The 20,908-nt window shown below is 38.0% G+C and overlaps 2 protein-coding genes across 3 annotated transcripts in view; one reads left to right on the top strand and one right to left on the bottom strand.

The window, feature by feature from the left end:
* The window catches only part of LOC311091899 (retinol dehydrogenase 8), a 239,871-nt gene that overhangs the window by 119,382 nt on the left and 99,581 nt on the right, over positions 1–20,908 (top strand). The gene's annotated exons all lie outside the window — the stretch shown is intronic.
* znf648 (zinc finger protein 648) lies at positions 160–3,027 on the bottom strand. Of its 2 annotated transcripts, XM_084129697.1 has the most exons (3): positions 2,913–2,978; positions 2,699–2,810; positions 160–2,508 (listed from the first exon to the last, which is right to left on the bottom strand). In XM_084129697.1, the coding sequence occupies exon 3, from the start codon at positions 2,449–2,451 to the stop codon at positions 982–984; it is 1,470 nt and encodes a 489-aa protein (XP_083985823.1). In that variant the 5' UTR covers positions 2,452–2,508; positions 2,699–2,810; positions 2,913–2,978; the 3' UTR covers positions 160–981. The 2 variants fall into 2 exon arrangements, with proteins under 2 accessions (XP_083985823.1, XP_083985822.1); XM_084129696.1 differs by lacking the exon at positions 2,699–2,810 and having other exon boundaries at positions 2,913–3,027.

The following is a 20,908-nucleotide window of genomic DNA, read 5'->3' on the forward strand; positions in this document are numbered from 1 at the left end:
AGCAGGTCTGGCAGCAAAGCGACAAATGTTACCAGAAGTGGCACTCTGGGAATTAGGTCTCGTGTCCTCATACAGAGCCAACAACAGGAATAAATCACTATCACAACACCCTCTCATGTCTCCAAAACCACATTTCACACATAAAAATGACATGAATCCTAAATAATACTGGATTTTATTTAGTCTGTCTGGTGTGACATTTTGTAATGAAGAAAAAAGCATTTTTATTTGTAATGGTAATGACATTCATATTCAATATTATACAACACAATCTCATTTAAGTCAGTGATTTTAGCAGCATAAAAGAAGAGGTAACAGTTTTATAATTAATTTAATTCATCATATAACATGTACCAACCTCAAAATACATGTTTCCCTGCTGCATACATTTCATACCAAAAAATAGTACTATATCACATAGTAATATCTTTTAGCTTTTAACAACATATCTTGAAACTTAAAATAGCACCATGCTTGTTTCACCACTGAGAATTCAACATATTCCACCTTACTTTCTGTTTCTCACACACACAGAGTCTGCCTTGGTCGACAAGAGGCCATCAAGTGCCATTAACATGTTACAAATGGGTCACCAGTGTGTTTACAGTGTGTTTTTTTTTTTTGTTTTTTTTTTGCTAGAAATATACACAGTGATTTATTTGAAATCCAAGCCTTTCAACGGTGGTCCCCACCATTCCCTGCATTTAACACTTGTAAAAATAGATACGTCTTAAATTGTTTTTCAATTCTAGCTAAATATAACCATGTTGTTATGGCTGAATTGTGATAAGTAGATACACTGTAGGCTGAATTGTAACAGACAGACAGACAGACAGACAGACAGATAGATAGATAGATAGATAGATAGATAGATAGATAGATAGATAGATAGATAGATAGATAGATAGATAGATAGATAGATAGATAGATAGATAGATAGATAGATAGAAAATAACCCAGGCTAACTTACAGTCTTCCAGTTCAGTGTGAATGGGTAGGAACGCAAGTTTTAGCATTAGCATGGCTCTGCATGTGTTCTGTGAGCAGGGACTCCTGAGGGAAAGATTTACTGCACTGCCCACACACAAAGATCATGCCTTCCCCATGCTGCTTCTCATGCCTCTTGAGTGCTGCAAGGTGGCCAAAAGACATATCGCACCGCTGGCAGTGGTAAGACCGCACAGCTGCGTGAATACGCTGGTGTCGCACAAGTCGGGACGCCACGGCGAATGCAACCCCACATTCTGAGCACTTGTGTGGCCGCACTCCACTGTGAACTGTGAGATGTTCGGTGAGATTGGAGGACTTAGTGAAAGCTTTGGAGCAAATAGAGCAGGCGAAGGGACGCACTCCGCTGTGGATTTTCCTGTGCTCCGTCATGCGACTGGCCAGGGCAAATGCCTTCCCGCACTCCGGACAAACAAATGGCCTCTCGCCCAAATGCGTACGCTCATGGCGGAGAAGAGACAGGGGTTTGTTGAAGGTTTTGCCGCATTGCTTGCAGAGGAACGGCTTGTTGTTGGTGTGCATGTTGCGCTCGTGTTTCCGCAGGTCAGAGGAGCGCACAAAGTCCTTGCCGCATTCCTCACAGATGTATGGCTTCTCTCCGGTGTGCGTTCGGATGTGTTTGCGGAAGTCAGAGGACCAAATGTAGCTTTTATCACAAAACGGGCACTGGTAAGGTCTTTCGCCCGTGTGCAGCCGCTTGTGCTGCTGAAGAGTCCCCTGGTGCGAGTAGGCCTTCCCGCACAAGTCACAAACGTGTGGTTTAAGACCGCGGTGAGTATCGATGTGGCTCAATAGGTTGCTGGACTTTTTGAAAGCCCAGTTGCAGTAAGTGCACTTGTATGGACGGTTTTCCGTGTTTCCCTCCATTCCTCGCTTCTTAATGGTCGCAAACACTACCTGATTTTTTAAAACCTGCTTCTGTGAAGATTTCAGGTTGTCCGCTACGTTTCCCTCCACCTCACATTCGTCCGCCGCAGCTTCATGCTGATTTCTTGGAACCGTTGCCAGTTCACATGGAGTAGTGATATCCACCTTCTTATTCACCTTCATGTTGGTGATGCTGGTCGCTTCCAAGCACTCATGATTCAGTTGGGAATTATAGTCAGATCCAGACTCAGCCTCCACTTCATCCACTTTCCTTTCCTTTCCAGAGGATCGTTCAGAACTTTTCACATGAAGGTGGCATGAAGCTTCAGTTCTTGGATTTTTAGTAATCATCTCTTGGATTCTCGTCTTATTGTTTTTTCTTTCATCGCAACTGGTAGAAGTGCTGATATCCTCTTCAGTATGTAGATTGAGGCTCATTTTCATGGTGTCTGCAATGTTACTCTCCTTAGGCGGATAATGCCTCTTGCTGATGAGAATCTTTCTAATACTTCGTTTTGATATGTAGGCATTATCTTTTAAAGCTGCTGGATTCCACAGGTCATTCATATTAGCCATTGTAGTTTAGTGCATTGACCTTTATTAGCCAATAGAAATAATCTATGTTTGCAATGCCTGCCAAAAATAATTCATACGTTTAGTTGTCACATGACAATATTATATTGTATATTATATATATGTATACAGTATAATATTATTATAAATACAGTTGATCTCAATTTTATAATTCATAATCATATTGTCAATTGTCAATCAATTATAATCAATTGTACAGCAGATTCAATTCTAAGAGGCTCTTGTTTACCTTATTTTAGGCTTTGAATTAACTCTGGATTTGAAAGTAATGATATCCAGTATAAATTATATTGACTGGGAGACCATCCAGTAGATTGCCTTGATCTTAGAGCTACGCAGTCCTGAGCCAGCAAAGAACAAGACTTTATTATCAGCTGTCATAGTGCATAGTGTGCACTCCAAAGAAACGTTCAACTATTCCACACATGCAAAGAGTCTCTTACCTTGGCAGCAACAAGTCCACCAATGCTGATTTCAAAGAGAGCAATTAATGCACTTCCTCTTTATGGTGGATTTTAGGCAGACGTTTAGAATACCATAGGAGGAGCCAGAGCTTACACTTCACATGGGGGAGTGCAACATATTCTGCCGGTGGTCAGCACTTTAGCAAACCATTTGCTGTGGGGAAAGATCAGCTCAATGACCCTTTCACCCATGACAGGCGTGAGGTACAAGATATTTCCCGGGGAACAGCACATAACATACATACATAGATGTGATTACAATCCACCAGGATTATATTTAACCACTATAGAATATATAGCTTTTTTCTTTTTTCTTTTTTTTTGCAAAAGTATGATGCAATCATTCCCATTATTTTTAAATGTACAAGCCATTTAAGTGACATGTGAAGGCCAAGTATGGTAACCCATACTGGGAATTTGCATTTAACTAATCTAAGAAAGTGCACACACGTAAGGAGCAGTGAGTAGTGAACACACACACACACACACATCCAGCTTATACTATATACTATCTCTAATAGCAATTTCTATGTTTGATGTTCACAGGTAAATTTTCACTGCGGCATTATTCATTTATTTATTTTACATTTTCTAAGTATGTAAGGCAGTTTTTGTCTGACTGAGGAGATGTGTCCATCTTCTACATTCTTTAGTTAATTTAATTAGCATCTAAATATTTCTACTAATTATTGAGTGAGAGAATTAGGAACAGGAATAACCTGCTGATGCAAGACATAACTAACAACCTGATACATGTCCAGCAGCAGTGCATATAGATAAAAAAAAATAAGAGTCAGAGGAAATATGAGAGGAAGAGAACATGCTGTAGAGCAGCTAGTACCAGACACCTGTTTGCTGCTGTTCAGTCAGTGCAAATGCACTGGCAGGGGAATCCTGACAGTGAGGCTTGCTCTCTACAGCAGTGTTTGCCAACCCTCACTAGAGGTCACTACAGATTTACAAGAGTCGTTTTCAATCCTGGTCCTGGAGACCCACAGCACTACACATTTTATGTCTCTGTTTTCTGACAAATTTCAATTCCTATTGAGCTGATGATCTGTATCATAGACGCACTCTCTTCCATTGTAGTAAGGCCCTGTCCCAAATGGCACACTTCATATGCACTTTCGGTCTTGTGGACTTATCATGGCTGCAGCGTGCGCGTGTCCGTTAAGTCCATGAGACCATAGGGTGTCCCATTTATCATTTTAGGTTTCAGAAGGGTGCTCGTGAGCGCCCCCTTTGCGGTCGATATGTGCCCTTGATGCGCACTTCTGCTGAAGTCGCACTGATGCGAGCTCTGCAGCAGACTTCTTCCCGACAGTCAAAGCGGTGTTACGTCACGAAAGTGCGGACTCATAGGAAGACCACGAGTGCTAAGGGTGACATTTAGGACAGGGCTTAAGTGAAGCCACCAGTGTCCCAATATTCACGAAAATGCAGGCTCGTAAGACTGCGAGTGCTTAGGTATCCAGTGTCCCAATATGGCGCTGACATCGTATTTTCAAAAACGTTGATTTCTCTATTGTTTGGCCGTTCATCCACATGCAAACGCAGTATCCGGTCACTGAAACCAAACTTTTTTTAAAACTCCTGCCAGGGTGAAGATTTTTAGAAACTCCGGTTGCAGTGTTGTCGTGTAGACGGTGCCCGGAGATTTTGGCTTGTGACGTCGGAGTGCGCGCTCCTTTGTTTGAGGTCAGATTGTGCGGCACTATCTCCTTTGTTTATATGAGGCCGCACCCGCACGATTATGACAAAACCAAAAAGTGGCATTTTGGGGTTATGGAAACAACAATTCTTCACAATTCTTACAAGAACTGTTAAAGTGAGTGCAGGCTACGAGCGCAGTATAACGACTGACAGGACATGAAATTGGGAATCGAGGTGAGAGACTTTTTATTTAGTAAATAACGATAGAATGACACTGACATATAGCCTGACAACACCTCATCTGACCGCAGATGAATCTGGACAACGCGTTTTTTTCTAATTTAAAACGTAACGACGTTGCATGCTTGTAGTTTATTTTGCGCTTTATAGTGAAGCGATATACAGCGCGCTCCGCCGCATTTGCGCGTGCAATTGAAGAGTGAAGCGTGGCAAAAATGATGTTATTGCGGTGTTGGGTAGTCGTGCGCCTTCTGGCGCAAATGGCGATGTGGCGGTGTGCACGGCTTTTTTTGTAAAGGCTCGGTTATACCCCAGTTTGGACACGTACACGGACAGCGCGGACGCGGACTACTTGTATTTATACTGTCTGCTGAGGTCTGCTCGGGTGAACGTGTTCCACACATGCACAGTAGATCGGCTTGCGCTGTTTTCATTAATTTAGTTGTATAGCCTACATACATGTTTTTATATCCACATATTCTGTTGTAATGTCACAAGTAATAATCTCAGGGTTTACTGGATTTTACACAATTCTTTTTGTAGTGTGGTATTGGTGGTGATGTTGCTACTAAAATAAACATTGTCACGTGTGGACCTTTCTTCTTCTCACCGTTGATTCCTGATGGTTAAAGGATTAGTTCACCTCAAAATGATTTTTTTTTTTTTTTTTTTTTGAAAATGACCGATCGTTTCACTAGATACGACCCTATTCCTCAGCTGGGATCGTGCAGAGCCCTTTGAAGCACTTCAAAACCCTTTGAAACTGCATTGATTTGGACTACAACATTTGCAAATGAAGTCCATTGTGTGGAGAAAAATCCTGAAATGTTTTCCTCAAAAAACTTAATTTCTTTTACACTGAAGAAAGAAAGACATTTACATCTTGGATGGCATTTGGGTGAGTAAATTATCAGGAAATTTTCATTTTGAGGTGAACTAATCCTTTAGAGGACAATTAAACTTTAAGAGTTTTTGGATTTGTCGTTGTGTTTTCTGAATTGTCATTTTGTTTTTTCTGAATTGTTATTTTGATTTTAGACTTGCCATTGTGTTTATAATTTGTTGTTTTGTTTTTGGATTTGTTATTTTGTTTTTGTAATTGTGATTTGTTTTGCACCTCTCGGCCACCGTACAAGTATCAAACGCGAAACGCAAGTAACTTTGTGGGCGGATCTCGGGCGGCTATTATACCGGCGGGATAAATGACTCTTGCGCCTGACGCAAATCTAAAATGGGTTGGTCTGAAGTAGCTACATTACTCATAGGTGTGGTTTGGGCATAACGTGAAATAAACCAATCAGAGCGACATCTCACATTCCCTTTAAGAGCAGGCGCGTTTGTTCCATGGCGGATTGCTATTATAATGGTGGATTTGCCAGGCACACGCCAGGAGCGGTTCACAGTCGTCAGGGCCGTAAAAGACAGAGAAGTGACATTGTATGGGGATGGGAGAAACCCACCCAAATAAGCTTTGGTTAAACAAGCGTATAATAATTTGGGTACATGTGTAAGCTAAGATTTGTGCCTATTTTTTCACATCTTCATGGACACCACAATGATTTCCCTCGTGTGGAATATTTTTCCTCATAATTATGTATGGTTTGCAAAAATGTCAACTGCTGCATCTGTGTAGATGAGAGAAGCAAAGTGTATGCGCGTTGTGCACATGCTACATTATGGCCAAGCATGCGCCCTTAAAATAGCATCTAAATAACGCGCCACTGACTTAAGACTAGGTTTTTCCTGGTCTGTGGCGGAATTGTTTTCTGGAACTGCAAAATAGCACCAGGGAACGTTTGCGCCGGAACACGCCGCCTCTTTTCGCTGCACCGCCCCCCCGGGAGTGCAAGTTCATTCCCTAATTTTAAAATAGGAACAAAATAGGAATGATACATGCGTCGGTGTACAAAGTCAATTGCACTGGGTGCAAGATAGGGCCCCTCGACCGTTTGGGGAGGTGCGCGCGCAGTCTGCGGAGACTCACGCTGCGGAGCCAGGCAAAAGTATAAACAAGGCTTTACGTAATCGTGGCATCCTTATTCGTAATAGCGATTAGAAATTCGATTAATTGTGCAGCCCTAGTCTGTGCAATGTTGGACGTAGCCAGAATATTGCTGCTAATAACTGTGCTAACAGGGCTTATACCTTTATATCTCCCATTATATTGCGGAACAGAGGCGCCCGCTAGCATTGAAAGCATACGATCTCACCCTCCCTGCAAATCGCCGACCAAAGCTAAACTCTTCCAAAACACATGAACGTGCACAGACTAGAAGCGAGACGACTAATGACAATGTTAATGAATTCATCATGTATCATTCACTGGTGAGAAGGCTTTACAGTGCAGGCAGTATTTTTTTTTTCTAAGGCACGTTTATAAAAAAGCCACTTAAATGTCCTAATTGAACTAAGGCCAAATCCTGGCTTAGTCTAAGCCCTGTCTGTGAAACCAGGCCTATAACTCGCAATTTTGAGTTTATATCTCACAATTCTGAGAAAAAACGTCAGAATTGTGGGATACAAACTCGCAATTGCGTGTTATAAAGACTGAATTGCGAGATATAAACTTGCATTTCTGACTATTTTCTCTCAGAATTGCGAGTTTAGGGTCGATTTGTTAATGTTTTTGAAAGAAGTTTTTTATGCTCACTAAGACTGCATTTATGCGATCAAAAATACAGGGAAAATAAACAGTAATATTGTGAACAATTTTCTATTGTAATATATTTTAAAATTTAATTTAATTTGGTGTTTAAGAAACATAGCTTGTTATCAGTGTTAAAAAAAGTTGTGCGCTTAGTCCACTAATGTTTTTTTTGTAAACCGTGATACCTTTTTTGATTATTCGATGAATGGAATTGGTTCAAAAGAACACAAGCAATTTGAAATAGAAATCTTTTGTAACATTATAATGTCTTTATTGTCACTTTCAATCAATTGAATGCTTCTTCCTGAATAAAAGTATTAATTTCTTTAATAAAATGAAAGAATTTTTTTTTTGAACGGAAGTGTGTGTGTGTGTGTGCGTGTGTGTGTAGTATGTGAGAGTCATTTTATTACTTATTTGTGTAAGTATACTTAAATAATATGTAGCCATTATTTTTTCTCTCCCCTAAAACGGTTTAGACTTGCATGTTTGATGATTCACATGATGTAGGATAAGCAGACATGGTGGTCTGTCCCTGAACAACATACATGTTGTTATATTATAATCCTGGTCAGTGATGTGTTTGTTTTGACGATCAGAGTGTAACCCTCGAGTTAATGATCCCATCATGAGTTACTCTCAACAGCCTTAACTTAACTTTATTGCCTATAAGTATTTTGATGACAAACTAATTTAATGTTGAATGGCAGTATGATGGATAACATATAGGGGAGACTGGGGATAGATGGCCCTGGGTTAATTTCTGATTCATTATCAAATGTCACACAAGCCAACATATATACTGGAACAAAATATTTTGCAGCAGTGCATGTAAAATTAGCTAGCACATTAATAGTGGCTAACAGCCACCCTAGCTCCTAAGATGACACAAAACCTTTTAAAATGCACTTGTTGCACATGCATGTCATCGTGTTAATATAATACTTGAGCTACTTGCTTACTTGCCTTTTCAGCAGTCCATTAAAAGCACCAGAAGCTTATACAACAGCTGCAATTTGCTGTCGCCCATGCTGAGCTGAAAGGATATGCACAGTTGAAATAAGCATTATCAATTATAGAACCTGGCCAACCAAAAGCATGTGATTGCTTTCAGATTTTCCAGAAAATAGACAATTAGTCTAAGAGCAATTTAACTCTCCAAGCCACTTTAAAATGTCATTCTGCTTTAAACAGGAGAAATGGCAACATGCCAGCTTTGCACATTCCTATTACATAAATCGTCATGTAAAACATTATGTGGTTTACTAATTGAAAATATAATTACATTAATTATAAAGACAAATGATTGATAAGTATTAAAATAACACATTAATTAAAACAACAAACCATATAATATTGTGTGTGAAATTAAAATGAAATCAAAACAGTAAGATAAGATAAATTAAGACATATGCCTATGTGTATATTTGTCATTGATAGCGTAGCATTTCTGCTCTTCTTTTTTTTTTCATTTAAGGATTGTTTAGAATCGCATGGATCTGCTTTTTCAAGTTTGTATGTTTTTGAATGCCAGCATAAATATTTAGGTTATAAGGAGGAGGTCCTGTTCAGTAAAAACAGGACATTCTGTTCTCTTCGCTCACACTCTAGTCCTGGCTTTTGTTTGTAATCTACATTCAAACTAATGTAAACAACCTGCTATACCACTTGTGTCCAGCAGAGGTCGATATTATCAAATGAATAGTACTGTAGGCTATGTTTACCAACACATTTCAGAGGACTTGAAGAGATGTACAGTACAAACATATTATATCTTATAAAACAAACACAGACACACACACACACACACACACACACACACACACACACACACACGTATATATCAATGGAAACATCTTGGAGCACTGCTTGCTGGAAGGACCTTTGTTTAGTTATCCTAGAAGGTGCTCTTTGGTTGGGTTTCAAACTTGTATTTGTAGAAAAATTATGATCCAAGGCACTTCTTCTGGTTCAAGAAAGAAGAAAACTGCACACTGATGCACTTCGGCCGACTTGAAGAGACGCACAATCATCTTATAAAACATAAATAAACACATTTTCCTTTAACATGAAAAACAAGTTATAAAACAAAAGAATATATTATATATATATATATATATATATTTTGGGGATACCCCCAAAGTGAAAGTTCTGACATAATTTACACCCCTATGCTATTCCAAACAGACTTACTGTTTTCTTTCTTTTGTCGATACATTGAAAGTCAATGGGGTCTTATGTTTTTGTCAGTTTTTGTTTGTCAGAAATTGTCTTCAAAAATTCATACAGGTTTAAAACGATATGAGGGTGAGTAAATAGGGATAATATTTTAATTTAAGTAACTATTCCTGCTTAGCCTTTTGTTTACATCATGTATTCATTAGGCTACAGTATTGTTCTGTGACTTTGCTAAAAAAGACCTGCATCATTGATCATCAGTTGTGTTATGTGATGCTGACTTGCCCTTATCATCAAACTGCATAACCACAGGCATCTGACTGACCTCACCCAAACTAATTGATTTGCAAAAAATAAATATATATATGTTTGCATTAGGACTACTTGACCAGTTAACCAACAAGAACCTTCTGCTTCACTAGCTAAACCAGCAAGACTGTCTTTGTCAACCAGCTTCACCAGAAAAATACTTTTAAAGTCTTGATCCCCTTTAATCGCTAATAGTAAAGGGCCCTTTCAGTTGTATTGCAGTTGATACAAATGAATAAAACTAATTAAAACAAAAAAATTATATATAAAAATGTGTCTTTATTTTTTGTTTATTTTTAGTTTAGTTTATCTCATGGGGGCAAACACATTGTGAGATCACTTTACTTACTTTGTCTCAGTAACTCAGGTCAGGAAGCAGACAGACTGGCTAAACCGACCGTCTGCCAGCCGTCTCACGTCACCAAGGTCAGATAAATCCCATCACATAGAGCCTCTTTCATCTAGATATCATCATATAGAGACTGTGTCTGTTCCCTGAATTAGGAAATACAAAAAACTAGGAGTAAAAATTTAATTGATGTTCAACAAATAAAAAACAGATATAATACAAATGACCAAATGATAAAACTTGGGTTGCTGAATATTCGATCCCTTACTTCAAAAGCACTTATTGTTAATGATATGATTACAGACTATAACCTAGACGTGCTGTGTTTGACAGAAACCTGGCTAAAAACAAACGATTACATTACTTTAAATGAGTCCACCCCGCAAGATTACTGTTATAAACATGAACCTCATCTGAAAGGCAAAGGGGGAGGTGTTGCTGTAATTTATAGTAATATTTTTTTTAAATTACTAAGAAGTCTAGTTTCAAATATAATTATTTTGAAGTGTTGGTGCTTAATGTAACAATATATAGTGTAAAAGATAAATCACGTTTGAGATTTGTGCTGGCTACTGTATACAGGCCACCAGGGCACCATAAAGACTTTATCAGACTTTTTAAGAATTTGCTGATTTTATATCAGAGTTAGTACTGGCTGCAGATAAAGTCATAATTGTTGGTGATTTTAATATACATGTAGTTTAATATACAAAAAAGATGCATTGGGATTGGCATTTAAAGACATTCTTAACTCTATTGGAGTTAGACAACATGTGTCAGGAACTACTCATTCTCGTAATCATACTCTAGATCTAATATTATCACACGGAATAAATGTTGATGCCATTGAAATTCTGCAGCAGAGCGATGACATCTCAGATCATTATCTAGTCTCGTGTAAACTTCATTTAGCCAAGGCTGCAAAGCCGACTCCGTGTTACAAATATGTTACTATCACTTCTGCCACTAAAGATTGCTTTATTAATAATCTTCCTGATCAATTTCATCATCTCAGCATCCCAGATAGCTTAGAAGAACTCGATTTAACTCTCTCTTTTCTAGCACTTTAGACACAGTTGCTCCTTTGCGCTTAAAGAAGATTAAAGAAAATAGTCCAACGCCATGGTACAACGAGCACACTCGGGCCCTTAAGAGAGCAGCCAGAAAAATGGAGCGCAACTGGAAGAAAACAAAACTAGAGGTATTTCGCATTTGATGGAAGGAGAGCTCGATTGCATACAGACAGGCCTTAAAAGCTGCTAGATCTGCTTATTTTTCAACCCTATTAGAAGAAAATAAACAAAACCCTAGATATTTATTTGAAACAGTGGGTAAACTAACGAAAAATAAAGCTTCAAGCCCAGAAGTTTCCAAGCAGCACAGCAGTAATGACTTTATGAACTTCTTCACTTTAGAAGAAAATTATAACTATGCAACCGTCTACTACAGTATCGCATCAGGGAGTGCATTGTTGTCTCCCTAAGGAAAAATTTGATTCATTCGTTGCTATAGAAGAGGAAGAATTTTCTAAATTCATTAAATCATCTAAATCGACAACATATATGTTAGACCCTATACTGACTAAGCTACTGAAAGAGATGCTTCCAGAGGTCATAGATCCTCTTCTTAATATCATTAATTCATCTTTGTCATTAGGATGCGTACCAAAAACTTTTAAGCTGGCTATGATTAAACCAAATCTACCTTTTCTGTCAAAGATACTAGAAAAGGCGGTATCCTTACAACTATCTTCCTTTTTAGAAAGAAATTAAATCTGCGAGGATTTTCAGTCAGGATTTAGACCGTACCATAGTACTGAGACAGCTCTCATTAGAGTTACAAATGATTTGCTCTTATCCGATCGTGATTGTATCTCGCTATTAGTGTTACTAGATCTTAGTGCTACATTTGATACTATCGACCACAACATTCTTTTAAATAGACTCGAAAATTATGTTGGCATTAGTGGAATTGCATACTGTCTAACACTTGATGGCTGCTCTGTCAAGTCTTCGTCGTTGGTTAGGAACCTGGGTGTGCTCTTTGATACCAATCTTTCATTTGAAAGTCACGTTTCTAGTATCTGTAAAACCGCATTTTTCCATCTTAAAAATATATCTAAATTACGTCATATGCTCTCATTGACAAATGCAGAACAATTAGTTCATGCGTTCATGACATCAAGGCTAGATTATTGTAATGCTATTATGGGTGGTTGCCCTGCACCCTTAATAAACAAAGTCCAGTTGGTCCAAAACATATATTATTCAAACGCGCATACCTATAGACTGAACTCGTAATACGCATGTGCACGCCATCAGCGTTCTTACAGGTTTGCGTTTTTTAAAGTTTGCGCAGAGAGAACTTAAGAATTTTCTGTTAAAACGGTGTCATGTTAGCAGCCCCTAAGTTAATAACTAATGATCGTTGCGGCGGAAGTGAATCAATCAAAACTAACTTTATCTGGACAATAACTTTATTCTAGAGCTGCTATAAAGCCAAAACAATCTCTGTTACTTTAATTTCCTATTATCACTGTAAAGCCACTTTGGAACAAGCTACATTGTTAAAAGCGCTATATAAATGAAAATGACTTGACTTGGCTCGACTTGACTAGAATACCTTATTGGCCGATACCCTGTAGCTCATTTCTATAGTAGAAATGATTACTAAAAACAGATGGCTAGTTCTTGAAAACCTTTGTCCGTTGTGTGTTTAAATCTGTCAAGCCATGCAGTCTGAGTATTCTCACGTAGGCACATAGCTGTTGATCTCTGCTTAGGCTCAGTTTACCTGTGTTCTTACAGGCACATAAATAACTCAAATTATCAGGCTATTTCTTTGTCCCCTTTTGTTTACATCTTCTTTACATCAAAAATGTTAAATGCATGTGCACAAAAACACTTTCTTTTGCCATTCATATTTTGTAAAATTAGTTTTGTAGTGAGAGTGTCAGCCTGAGTTGTCTGATTATGTTCACCTGTCATTTCATTAGTTAGCTCATTAGTTCCTTTTGTTAGCTCCATTTATACCGTGTTCTCCCTCATTCTCTGTTCGTTCTCGCTGATGTTATGTTGTGTTAAAGGAGTGGTTGATTATGATTTCACTTTTCTAACTTTAGTTAGTGTGTAATGTTGCTGTTTGAGCATAAACAACATCTGCAAAGTCACGACGCTCAAAGTTCAAAGCAAAGGGAGATATTTGCTTTTAAAGAAATCGCTTTTTAAGGACTACAACAAACGGCTGGTAGAGACTACACCACATTCCTCCCGGGTTAGTGACATCACCAACCCTAAAATTTACATAAACCCCGCCCCCATAGATGAACAAGACAGAATATGCTAATCAATGACTAGAAGATAACTACACATAAGCTTCATAAATTCATCAACTAACCAATCAGAAATGTCCTGTTGCCTCTACATGTTGACACTTCTTCTTGAGTCTCTCCATCATTGTCTGACTCCGGTTTGAACATAAAAAACTAAAAGTTTTTGAAATTTTCAGTGCATGTCTGTGTGAGTGCAAGCTCTTGATGCTCCGCCCCCTGTGCCGGGAGCAGCAGCTCATTTGCATTTAAAGGAACAGTCACAAAAACGGTGCGTTTTTGCTCACCCTCAAAAATGGACAATTTTAACATGCTATATAAAAATATCTGTGGGGTATTTTGAGCTAAAACTTCACACACACACTCTGGGGACATCAGAGACTTATTTTACATCTTGTGAAATGGGCATTATACCACCCCTTTAAGTTTGATTTCCCTGTCTGATCTCCTTAATTTTTTGTCATGTCATCTTTTCGTTTTATTTATTCTCCTACGTCTTTGTCCGTTTAACAAAACCAACCCCTGACAGAGAGGGGGATTTGATCTTTAAATATGAGGCACGAGACAGAAAGTAGGACAGAAATGACATGGACATACTGTTAGCACATTGATTTATGTGGGAAAAGGCTGAACTCACGTGTCCTTTGAATGAAAGGAAAAGCAGCTTCTCTTTCAGGGGCCACAAAGTGTCCTTTCTTCATTTAGGACACTTAATTAAATGCATATGCTTGGTGAAACCACTGTAATTCATTAACTATAGAGGACTCATGTAGCATGCCATCTCTTTTAACTCTCTCTGTTACAAGTCTGAAGACATTCTCCCATTGAGGATTACAAAAAGCAACCTCGTTTTTAAAGTGTGACCAAGACCAATGCACAGGAAAATAAATGTTCTCATATCATTTCTGATTTAACTGTAGGGTAAAACAATATGAAATACATGCACTGTATGTTTGAAGAGCCTTCAGCAAGTTAAATTAAATTAAAACTGAAAGAAACCTGACGTCAGATCAGTGCCAGATTTTATTTGGGGTATTTAACTGATGCAAAGAAATTGGTTGCGCAAGGGGTTTAATTCAAAGCATACCCACATTACACTAAACAGAGACTGAGGTTTTTCTCAATGGTGCCTCATTTGTGCAAGATTGTTTAGTGGAATTTTCCACTCAATAGAGAAAAGCTAAAACAAGGTTTTAGTTTGCAGGACAGCACTGCTTTTCATGGAAGCACAGATCAAAGAAGATACTCTTAACAGTTTTGAATGTGCACTAGTGTACCTCAAAAAAAAAAAAAAAAAAAAAAAAAAAGCCAGAGTAACTGTACTTATAAAACAATATTAAATAATATAATATTAATTAAATGAAAGGACACTTATTTGTACTTAAAGAGAGTACACTCATGTTTCTTTTAAAAAGTGCACTGAAATAATGTCAAATTAGGTTTTACTTTAAAGTACATTTTAAACCATTACATTTCAAATGTATTTGTCTTTTCTTGTGTTTTAAAGAAGTCAACTTGTTTCAATAAGTTGATTAACATATGTAAGCACATGTAAAGTACTCGGTTATAATTTTAAAGGCACAATATGTAACTTTTTTGCTTTAAAAATAGCAAAAATCACTATATCTATGTTATATAATTTTTTTAGTTGTTTACTTACATTATCCCGACTGTTTCCAACAACTTTCAAGCCAGGAGAAATTTGTAATTTAATTCGAGAAACGTCCCGTTTCTTTATTTCCGTTTTGTCGCAGTCAATGGCGTCATATCCGCATTGTCCCTGGTTTCCACTTGTACTGCCATGGTAACCAGAGCTATGAACTAGAGTAGAGCCCTCTGATAGTAACCAAGACGACAGACGTGGACCACTGTAGTTCGCAATGTCTATTTGCATGCTGTTGTTGTTTCGTTCAAACATTATGGACCATGGCAAGCAGACTTTGGATAAAAAAGGAGAACTAAAACGAGAATCAATATCAGCGCGGTGTTTTCGAGATGCCGAGAGCTCCCATATATAAACGAGAGCTCCACGTCCGAGACTCGACCGCTCCTACATGTACTTTATTAAACAGGTGAGCACATTTACATAAAACTAATCAATGTTATATAATTCAACAATGATAAAATGTTAGAATATGATCTGTATGTTATTCTCATGTTGATCTAGTTTGCTGCTAGTCTCATACAGACAAACTAACACATACATTTCAACACATTCAAATGCAGTTTAGTGTGATAGTGTAATGTTAGACCAAGTGAAACAGCGCTGCGTTACCTCACAAGTTTAATTTGCCTAATAAACTGACCTGTGAGTAGTAATTCTGCACTCGCGTGTAGTTCGGTAGAATGAAATGTCCATATTCCTTTTATGTCCGCGGGACTCGCGTCGCTTGTGGAGCTGATAGCTGTCTCTTAGCAATCCCGAACTGCTTCATATCACAGTCATGATAAAAACATTGATGTATTCAGTCATCCATAAACATTATTAGATCGGTCGGCTTGACGTTGACGACAAGATCCATAATTCTTAGCAAATGTTGCGTCATCAAACTACGCCTTTGTTATTGTAAATAGGTTAGCGGTATAGGTAGGTTTTTTCTCCCCTAGTGGAGAAAAAATTCCATACTGTACGTTTAACTTTAGTGTTGTAAGAAATTGTAGTCTGCTTCGACCCAAATTCCACTCCAAAATATATTTTAGAATGAGCTCATCCACAAAATGGCTTAATTATCATAGATTTTGTTTAAGATTCTAATGGAACTGAATCAGCCCGAAGCAGTGTGGTGGCAGAGTTGTATTGGAATTGTTGTTTCTAAAGTAACTGAAACAAAGTGCTTAAGTGTAAAGTTTATAAAGTAACTGAAACTTGGTGTTGGTTTCTAATAATTCTGTTAAGATTCTAAAGTAATTGAATCAACCCAAAGTAGTGTGGTGGCAGAGTTATATTAGATTGGTTGTTTCTAAATTAACTGAAACAAATGTGAATGTTTCTAACATACTTGAAACTGATTGTGGTGATGTAATAATTCTGAGGAAATTCTAAAGTAACTGAATAGACCCGACGCAGTGTGGTCACAGAATTATTTCACAACTATTGTGTTGTAGGCTAGTGAGTCAGAAGCGCTGTGAAGTTTAAAGAAATTATTGTGAAATACATCGCTAAACATGGTTCTCAGGAAATGTTTGATGGAATAGAGAATATTGTTGATTTAACCATATAAGTGGGCTATCTCTAAGTTTGAAAATTATCCCAAAATGCCTTGGAACAAAAAAGGAAAAAAACGCTAATCCACTTCAAGCTGTTTGTGCTTCGTATAGTAATTAGAAGGAGAGTAGATGAGTTAGAGGCTGAAAATGAGCATCTCAGTTTTTGGGTAATTAAAATAATAATAATAATAATAACTACCAGGCTAGTGAAATGATATGGAAAGAAGAAAAGATCAGGATGTTAATTGTTTTGCTTGTGTAAAGATGGGACACGGGGCAAGACAGTGTCACTTTTCACACAAAAGAAAGATGGGCTATATCGTGATTTGCTTGGGAGAATGGGTAATTTGGAAGCCCAGTTGGCACTGTTGAAAGGAAATAGGGAAGAAGCCATTTACACCTTGTCAAACATATCAGTGCACCAGCAACATGACTGTAGCTCAGTCAAAAGCAAATGCTGATGCAAATTAGAATTGGTTTTACGATGGTAACACATTTTAGAAAAAGTATTACTATCAAAAGGGGGGGTGGTTGGCATTGCTATGTGGTTGTGGTTTGTAGTGAATGTTTTGATGACATTCATTTTCAAATTAATTTTTGAGATATTACTGATGTTTGATGTTCATTTGATTAAACCTGTGACTTTGATGTTTTGAATGTGAGGGGATTGTGGGGAGAAGGGGGGCAGCCTCTTCTTTTTGATTGTTGTTTCAGATATGGACATCAGGATGTTTGTCTGAAACGTGTAACCTCCTGCAGAAAGATGATCTAGTCGTTTGAAGGACGAGAAGGAAGTAGAACCAGTGGAGCCAGGGGATTTTCTCAGGGAAAAGAACAGAATACAGAGATTTCCATACCTGCAAGATCCAGAACTCCAGGCCTAAAAGACCTAGAAACCCTGAGACCCACCATGGGATGGATGGAACTGATGAAGAGGCACACACTCGAACAACACCAGTGACTGCTGTTGGAAACTTTTCCTTCGTCAAAGCAGAGACCAAGAGACGTTGGGATATCTTTCAAGCAGAAGTTATTCTTTATTGAGGACTTCGCTGTGCGTTGCTGTAGTCATCCAATCTAGTCTGACTAAGGAACGTTGCCTTGCAATTTATATACATTTAGGGGGAGGGATTTACATTGAGGTTGAACAAAGCATGTAAATGAAGTATACAGGTTTAGGAACCCGCCCTAGACTCCAGAGTGTTACCAATCCTAATCCAATCAGCATAACTATTCAAACGCATAGAGGCTAATCCAATCAGCCTAACTATTCAATGACTGGGGCTGGGGCTCGGGCTCCAAGAGCCATTAAAGACAAAAGGTGAGAGTCTCAGTAATCTGACTCATTTAAATCAGTCTACTAAACTTTCTCAGTTTATATGCTATTGTAGTGGAACCTAAATTAAACATTTAATACATTTGTAATACAACACTGCTGAATTATGGTCCAAGTGGAAAAGAATGGACAATGAGAAATGAAACAAGAGGAGATTTCAGAGAAGGACCATTTTGGAGACTACGGACAGCGGTCTTTCCACATAGAGGGAAAACGGGTGGATAGGGGATGTCCACATTGAGAAAATGGACACAATACACATGACAAAGTGAAAAACCACACACACACACACACACACACACACACACACACACATTATATTGTCTATTGATTGTTGATTGTTTGAGTTATCAAAACCAAACAATATGCTAACATCACTGATACACATTTTGAGAGCCCAACAAGGCCTTGAAGAAAGATCTTTGCAAAACAAATGCATGATGGAGACTTAGATATGGCCTATTCTAGTTTAATTTGGAATGTAACCTTTAGAACGGCTGTGTGTGTATGTATCTTTCTTATTATTTGCCAATGCATTATGTTAAGTGTTCTGTTTAAATGTCGAATTGCAGATAACTTAATGATCGCTTTAGGACACTCCTACTGGCTGTGATGGTTCTTGAATGTCTTCTCACTCACACCCAAGAAAATGTTTATATATCATATTGCTAAATTTTAGAAGAGCCTCTTTGATAATTCTGCCCAATTGGATGGGAGCTGTAACCAGTGTGCATGAGGTGTCGACCCAAAGACGGGTAAGATTCTCCTGTGGCCAGAGGAGGACAACCTAAGCCAGGGCTTCACCGCCACTGGGCAACTGCCCGATAGGGAAGGGAGGTGTAATCTGTGAGAAGGGAGTGGATGTGATGCTTCTTTTGGGCCAAGAGCATCAGAGAGGGGACTGTAAGAAATTGTAGTCTGCCTCGACCCAAATTCCACTCCAAAATATATTTTAGAATGAGCTCATCCCCAAAATGGCTTAATTATCATAGAGATGAAAGAAAGTCAAGTTATATTGTTTCTTCACCATTTGGGTTGATCACATCCTGAACAAATTGTAATCAATTGTAGAATGGGACTGGGTGTGGGACACAGAGAACTTTCTCAGACAATGGGGTGTCACAACTTCATTAACATACAGACCACAGCTGTTGCAACAAGAGCAACTTAATTTACATTAAGAACAGCATAAAGGGTTTAAGATTTGGATGTTCTGGGTTCATTCTGACGCCGGTGAACCCAAGGTGCTTTGTGTACCTTGCCACTGCTATGCTGTAATAAACTTCATTTTTGAGATCTTCAACGTCCACATCATTTTTTCTTACAGTGTGTTATTCAATTTTACATTTAAAGTTAATATTTATATATTAAATCTACTAAATTACAACTTTATCATTGCAGATGTGTAATTGCAAATATTTTTTAAATACATGACATAGAATTTATATATTAATAGAAATTACATTAAAGTGTATTTTAGTTTACCATAAATGTTTATTTTATACATTCGTCAGAAACCATCAAAATAGATGTAATTATGAAATTACATATAAAAAGTTATTTCATTTATAATACATTTTCATTTGATTGCAATTAACATTCAATTAAGTGTATGAAAACATTACATTCATTTTAATTATATTATAGTTATATAGTATTAAATTAAATTATTTCCATAATAAATACTCTTTTTAAAAGTATGCTAAAGTGTACTTCTTTTCACATAGCCATTATAAAAGAAGATCAAAAGTTTGATTTATTATGGCGAATTACTGTGAAGATTTATTAAGAAGCATTTATCATAGTTTAGACCTGCTTTATCAAAGCACTTCCCCCATCCAAATACCTTTGACCTTTTAGACACTGGGAACTCAAATGGAGCTGTGGATATAAGGGGGTTAGTGTATTCCGTAAGCTCCAAGTCAGAACATATGATGCTGACGTGTTCAGAGCTGGGAAAGAACTAGATAAAGCCAAGAGATCGTCAGGATCACACCTCTAAACTCAGTGGGACAGGTCAAAGCTGAGCCAATAGAAAGTCTGAACTTTCCGAGGCTGTGTGCAGGGAAAATGTGTGATGTGGTGACTTGGTCTGAGAGTGTTCATGATGTTTATCATCTCTGGCAGATGTCCAGTTGCTGCTGAAGAGCCACCTGCTGTTGGACTAGATTTAGTTTGTACTTTTGTCCTCTGTACTTTTGTTCTCTCTGTTCAGCAGGGGTTTGACAACAGACAGCATTGTTACAACATTATGTTCTTTGGAGTTAGCAATTCTTTAGCTATAAGATAAAACAATATATATGTGACACGATTTCGGACATCCACACTTAAAACTGTAAGTGTGGACACTCATTATATTATAAAATTTCAAACAGTATGAAACCATCATGTTCACACAAGTGTCCTAGCAGAATAACGTCTTGGTTACTGTTGTAACCTTCGTTCTGAGAACGAGACGTAGTGTCGATGATTGACACTAGAGGTCATAATTGGGAGCTCCAGTCACCTCTGATACTTTGAGAAAAGTGTCTCACAAAGTGTCTCACAATGGTCTCACTACAGGACACATACACATGCTATACCTTGTTTGAAAGCTATGGTCCTCTAGAATTCAGTCGCTGGATTTATTTTACAGCCATTACTTGTGTTAGAGATCAAACCATAAGAAATTGCAGCTAGCAGTTAGCTAAGCTAAGATTCTAACTCTTGTTCATCTAGTTGAGGCTCT

Source organism: Abramis brama (genome assembly GCF_963993115.1).
Source record: "Abramis brama genome assembly, chromosome: 11".
In the NCBI taxonomy this organism is placed as follows: Eukaryota; Metazoa; Chordata; class Actinopteri; order Cypriniformes; family Leuciscidae; genus Abramis; species Abramis brama.